General features: G+C 44.3%; 1 protein-coding gene across 1 annotated transcript in view; it reads right to left on the reverse strand.

Moving 5' to 3' along the window:
- The window catches only part of SLC25A32 (solute carrier family 25 member 32), a 16,988-nt gene that overhangs the window by 9,509 nt on the left and 1,375 nt on the right, over positions 1–6,104 (reverse strand). The window contains exons 2-4 of the mRNA XM_006028523.3: positions 4,527–4,683; positions 3,369–3,454; positions 1,979–2,139 (exon numbers count right to left, since the gene is read on the reverse strand). Coding sequence (XP_006028585.1) covers positions 1,979–2,139; positions 3,369–3,454; positions 4,527–4,683 — 404 coding nt within the window. The remainder of the gene's footprint in view (positions 1–1,978; positions 2,140–3,368; positions 3,455–4,526; positions 4,684–6,104) is intronic.

Consider the following 6,104-nt stretch of genomic DNA (forward strand, 5'->3'; position numbering starts at 1 on the left):
ACGTGGCCGGCACCCCCTGCTGCAGCTGCTGGCAGCCCGTGCGGGGCTGTCTGGAGCAGGCACAAACAGCCCCAGGCAGGCTGTGAGTGGCCAGTGCCCTGCGCTGCATCCACGGGCCAGGGGAGGGGCTGCTTCCCCCGCTCCTTTTTCCCCAGGCTCCTTCCCTCCCCTTCCCCCACTTCCCCCTTATCTGTGGTTCCCGCGCAGGGCTCCCAGGCCAGAAGCCCTCACTGGGGCTTCCGGTTGGTGGGGCGGGGCTGGGTAGGCCCTGCTGTTGTGAGAGCCTGCCAGGGCTTCCCCTGGGTCCTACTGCCCTTATTTCCTGTCATTTTTGACAGGAACCAAGGGCAGAGAAATATTAATTTTCTAAATTTTTTAGGGGCCCCATGGGCCAGATAGAATGGCCTTGCGGGCCAGATGTGGCCCGCAGGCCATATTTTGCCCACCCCTGACCTAGATACTGGCACTTAGCACTCTCGCAATCTTTGGGAATTTTCCTAGCATTCCAGCATTATTTAAATTAACACCGGTGGCCCTGTGGTCTCCTTAACCAATTTATACCAACTCCTCCAAATATGGAGGTGAGCAGTCAGGGGGAAAGGCTAACTATAGCCTACGGTGTAGCCTGTTTATTATAGCCAGACACCTGGAGAGTCCTAGCCTGGACTAGAATGAGTTGAAGCAACCATAATCTGAAGATAAAGTTGCTTGGAGTAGATTGTTACATGGGGTACCAGGAATCTGGGGTACCAGGAATCTACAAAGGCCACTTCCTGTACAGTATTGCAGGCAAGTCATTTGCTTCGGCCAAGAAAATACTTTGCTTAGCTTCCCCAACTAAAGATCAGTGAGTGAGAGAACTGCTTGGTGCCAAAGCAACGCTTATTAAACCACATGAAAAGTCTTAATGGTCATTCGCTGGGACGAGTTTAAGTAGGTCCAACAAGAGCAAGAAATAAGAATCTGTGTTCACAGGACAGAACATGAAGACAGGAAAACAAAAAGAATCTCTATCAATTCTGGGTTAGGAACAAGATATTTCACTTACTCCTAAATCTGCCACAGCCTGGCATTCATAAGCATCTGCTTTCAGAATAATAGGATTAGATTTCCCTCGGCAAATAGAAGAGGTGAATGCATCGTTATTCCCCATGCAAGAGACCATGTTTCTTCACATTATCAGCATTAGAGAAACTGAATCAAAAAAGCCGAGAGTTCTTCAGGCCCCTCTAGAACTGGCAATTACCCTAATGTCAGAGCTTTGGGGAATGACATGCACTATGGAAGTCTAAACTAGCTACTGCTTCCCTAAATTCTCCTGGGGGCGAGGGGGTGCAAACAAGCATTTCTGTGTAGCCATATTTAAAATCCTATAAAGCACATGGGTCGCATGCTGACAAGACCCAAGATGACAGATTGCACAGTGGTGTGTGACTGCAGCACTATCCATTGTCATGGAGAAGGAAAGGGGAAAATTAATAATTGTTTTAGCTGAACTGTGTCTAAACTGATGATTTAAAAGAGAAAAATCAGACAGACAGAGACAGGGGGAAACAACTTTCCATCTAATTCAGTCAGCAAGAGCAGCAAGCCTGCAGCCCAATGTGTTCTGCCCTATCTTTTAGAAAACAAATGTTAAGTTGTTAAAATGCAGTTCTTGGTCCTCCTTTCCATTTCAGTCACATTCCTCTCAACTGAGTGCCAGCCCACAATGCAAGTGTCCATACATATACTTGCAATCTTCTCTTCATTGATTTCACTACACTTCAGCAGTCTGCTGGCTTTACTTTTCATTAAGTTTTTTTTGCTGAAATCTTGCCGTGTGGGGAAAAGATTAGACAGAAGAGAGGGTAGCTAAACCGGGACATGTAACAACTTCCCAGATGATAATATGTTTAGGAAGTCACGAAACCCACAGTGCCATGACATCCATGATAAATTACAGAATTACTATCCATTAAATCGCAAATATTATTACCTTGTATAAACCACGTATGCCCTCCTTCTTGTATATCTTTGCAAGAGCATCAAACATTCCTTTGTACTGACGCTTTGACGGATCAACACCAGCCTCATACTGTAACACAAGCCGTGTCTTCGTTACCCATATTGGGTTTGTAATGCAAAGGGTCATGACTCCTGAGAACAGATGGAAGTTAGATTATTATGCCAGCTCTGAAAGTTTCTACCTGCTTGTTTAGTTCAATACAGCACAGGCTTCTATGACAACAAAAGCTACTCGTTCTAGAGGATTACTCGTGTTACTTACAACAAACAGAGTTTAAGTTTAAACACATGCTACTACCTCCCTTTTCCTCAGCCCTCAAGGTTGAGCACCACAACTAGTAAGTAAATAGCATTATGGCAGGCTTATCCTAAACTGAGACACAATTTTGCTAAAGTAGAAGCAACAGCTGGTAGAATTTGAGGAGTCCATGCAGATGGCACATGCTGCAGAAGCCAGGGGTCCCTGTCCATCTCCTGCAGAGGTGCTAGAGAAGATACCCCTCCTTTGCTCCATCTTTGCACAACCCATAGTGGAAGCTAAACAAACTAGTCATTTCATGTGCTTCCAGATTTTCTGAGTTTGGTCTTCCAAGTGCATGCATTTTCAAAATTGCTTAGTCCTGTAGAACAGCTGTTCAGCTATGAACCACAGATTTCTTGCAATGACTGACCTGATATGGGTTTATACATTAGTGGAAAACACTATTTCAACACAGTCAAACTACTCGTGTAATTTGAGGTTTACATCCTAGTTTAATACATGGCTATCAACAAAATACAGAAATCTGATTTCTTGTCTGTGGTTATCAATTTTTCATTCCTAACGCATGGTACAAGTTTCTCTACTTGAGAGGTCAGTCTAAGGAGCTTTGGAAGACCACTCCAAGTAGTGCTGCACCATACATTCCTCTTCAATATTAGATAGGCTACATGTCTAGTCCAGTGCCTATTGAAGACATTCCATTCCAATGCTGGATTTCAGTGCGTGCTGAATTAGGCCTTGGGTTGTCTTTTTTAAGGGGAAAGTGTTCAAGGTAAACTTTAACATTATAGCAAAAACTGACAACAGTTCTGCTTTTTACGCACAGCTGCTTGGTCTGGAATCTGCAATTTTAATGTATATAAATTAGCTCATTCTTCCATGGGGCTGTAAAAAGCTTTAACTGTTGCTACTGGTGAATACACACAAGGAGTTCGGCCAGCCAACCCAACATCATTATTTACATGCATTAACCAAGTGCAGCTGGACCAAAACGCTTATACTTGCCACCTGGACAAAAAACAGCACTGACAGACAAAGACAAAAAACAGCATATGGACAGGCTAGAGGTAATTGTCAATCTTATCTGCATTTTCCTCACCAGCCTCTGCAGCTGACACTAGGTGTTCGGTTGCACTAAGACTTTCTAGCTTCTCCTCCTTCTTGTAGGCTTTGATGGCATTATAGCTGGAAGAAATGAAACAAGTTTAGGTAGAGATGAGAAAAATCCAGATCACTTAGATTCAACATTAAGCAATGCCCTTACAGAGCAGAGGCAGAGGTGAACAATCTCAGATGCAATACAAATTACTGAATTAGTTTCAGGCTACTTAAAGCACAGAGTTGTGGTAGACAGCTGGGTGATAAAATATTACTGTTGATAAAAAATAGGACTGCCTCATCACATTTAAAATTGAAGAATTAGTTTGGATGAAATGCTAACAAGACAGATGTCTCCCAGCAAGGTTTTATGAAAAGGCAGTCTATACTGTCATCAGCTTTATCTGCTGAACTGGTCCTCTGGGTTAAGTAAGCCATTGAGAGGTGAGCAATATGTGGTAAGATGAGAAGTGAAAGTCAGAAAAGAATGAGGACTAGAAAACCAGTAGGACAACTTTATATAAACAAGTAACTGGTTTCTTTGATTTCCTGCTGCCCTTGAGTTAAGTAATTTACATGTTAGTAAATATAAAATGCAAGTGATATGACATTGAAAAGACCCTGAGGACCAAAAGAAAAAACAAGAATTACCTCAAAAAAATAAGCTAGCTTGCAAAAACAGATTTGTCCAAGTACTAAATGCTTCCAACTTTAGCAGACTAAATCATTTCAGGAGCCAAATTAATTCCCCCAAATCAGTCTAAGGCTAAGTTCTTTTCCCCCACAAGGTTTATTTATATAGTGCAGCTTCTGGCAAAATTCTTAGTGGATGAAACCATACAAACTACCAGTGCAGCTAGTTAACATTTCTGCGGCAACTTGTGCAGGCATTACGCTTTACAAGTGTGTCACGCTGCTCTCCCCAGCAGTTTATATTACATATAAGATATTAAACAGCAAGTGATGACTGAGGGTAAAATGTTCAGAAGTGATTTAGGTGCCTTTGAAAGTTCTGCCTATAGATTATATAGTTTGTAAAGCTGCATGAATCTTTCATAAAATGTATTTTTTATCTTTTTACCTCTCTCAAAATGAAAGTGCCACCTACAGTCCACAATCACTTTGCATAAAACATCAAAGGTTTTATGGTTCTACTTACAAGAAAAAGTACAGGCCCCAGGAAGCACCTGCCCCCCACATGTTTGGAGTAACCCCCTGGTACAGGCCACGTAGTCCTTCATGCTTCCAGACCGTGGTCAAACAGTGCAGAATCCCATTGTACTTTGGTCTAAATTCCAATCCGTCACTCACTGAATAAAAGAGAGATTACACTGGAAAAACAATGTTCTAGAAAGAGTGAAGCCAAGTGGCATAAAACTACGATGCAAATACACCTCCCTGTTTATCTTGAAGATAACGTGCAGAATTGAGGAAAGTCACAGAATAAGCAAGCCTGACTAGCTGTATTCTGAAGGCACACGAGAGTTATGGTCTAAGAGCTCATTAGGAGAGTGCCTTACCCTGGGTTGAAGGAGAAGTCTGGCTGACCTGTTCCAGGTCAGCACTCCTTTCCTACCAATCCAAGATGAACTCTACTGCTGTGTACTGCAGGCAAGTAGCAGCATTGGCTTAAAACTGCCTCCTTTTCTTAGTGCCTCACAGCTCTGTGCAATCTCTAGCCTATAATCTTTAATCTTTTTGCAGGGGGACCACAAAAATGTTATTTCAAAAGAACGTTTTTTTTTGTTCTTTGCAGGAAACCCCCAGTTATATGCACCATGTGTCGGAGGTATAATTCTCAAAGTATCATGACCCAGTACATTCAAAGTCAGTGTTTGTAAGTGCATTCAGGTGGTCTTCCCCCCTCACACTGCCACTGACTGGGTCACGTGTGATTTAAAAAGAGATGCATCAAATTACAATAATAGGAAAAAGTAAATCCTGTCCCCTTCCCACCCCACAGATGCATCTACTTTTCTCCTATTTGAGAACTACCACAGGTAACTGGTAGGGAGGGCGTAGGGGTGGGGCAGGGGGGCCCCCCCCCCCCGACAGTGTCCAGGTGCCCAGAGTGTCAGAGAGCACTTGCTCTGCCAACCAGAGCGCTGCCCCCCCCCAGCCCAATCTGGAGCAGCGATGAATGGGGGGCCCGAGGGACTTTTGGCCCGCCCCCTGGGCCTGCCCACAAATTGTGCCCCCTCCCAGACTCAGGAGGCACCAATTGCCCAGGTGAACTACTTTACCCAAGTTTTCTGAGGCAGGCACGTAGGGCGCCTACGGAGCAGAGAGGCTGCACCACCACGCTGCAATTCCAGCACATCAGAGCTGGCTTGATTAATTAAGTCAGCTGGAGCATGGCAATTACCACACTCCAGCAGTCTCATGTATTAGCGTCCCCATGCTCCAAATAGTGTGGAACCAGCTTTACATAAAGCACCACCCCTCCCGCCGTTTTGGAGCATGGGGATGCTGATACACAAGATGCTCTGGGTGCTTTAATTAGAGTGGCTCTTGGAGCTGCTCAAATTGAAGTGTCCCCCCCCCACATGTGTATAAGCAGCCTTAAAGTTTCAGCCCAATAAGGTTCACTGAGAACAGAAATCCTGGTGCACCCTGAGCTGCGGCACTCGCTTTTGCTGCTAGGATACAAGAGCTAAGACTGCTGCCTACGGCATTTGTGATCCCACACCAGGAGTTTCTCGGGTCTGACTCGAGAGGGAAACAGAAGAGGAGGTTC

Source organism: Alligator sinensis, unplaced genomic scaffold (genome assembly GCF_000455745.1).
Source record: "Alligator sinensis unplaced genomic scaffold, ASM45574v1 scaffold1115_1, whole genome shotgun sequence".
NCBI lineage: Eukaryota > Metazoa > Chordata > Crocodylia > Alligatoridae > Alligator > Alligator sinensis.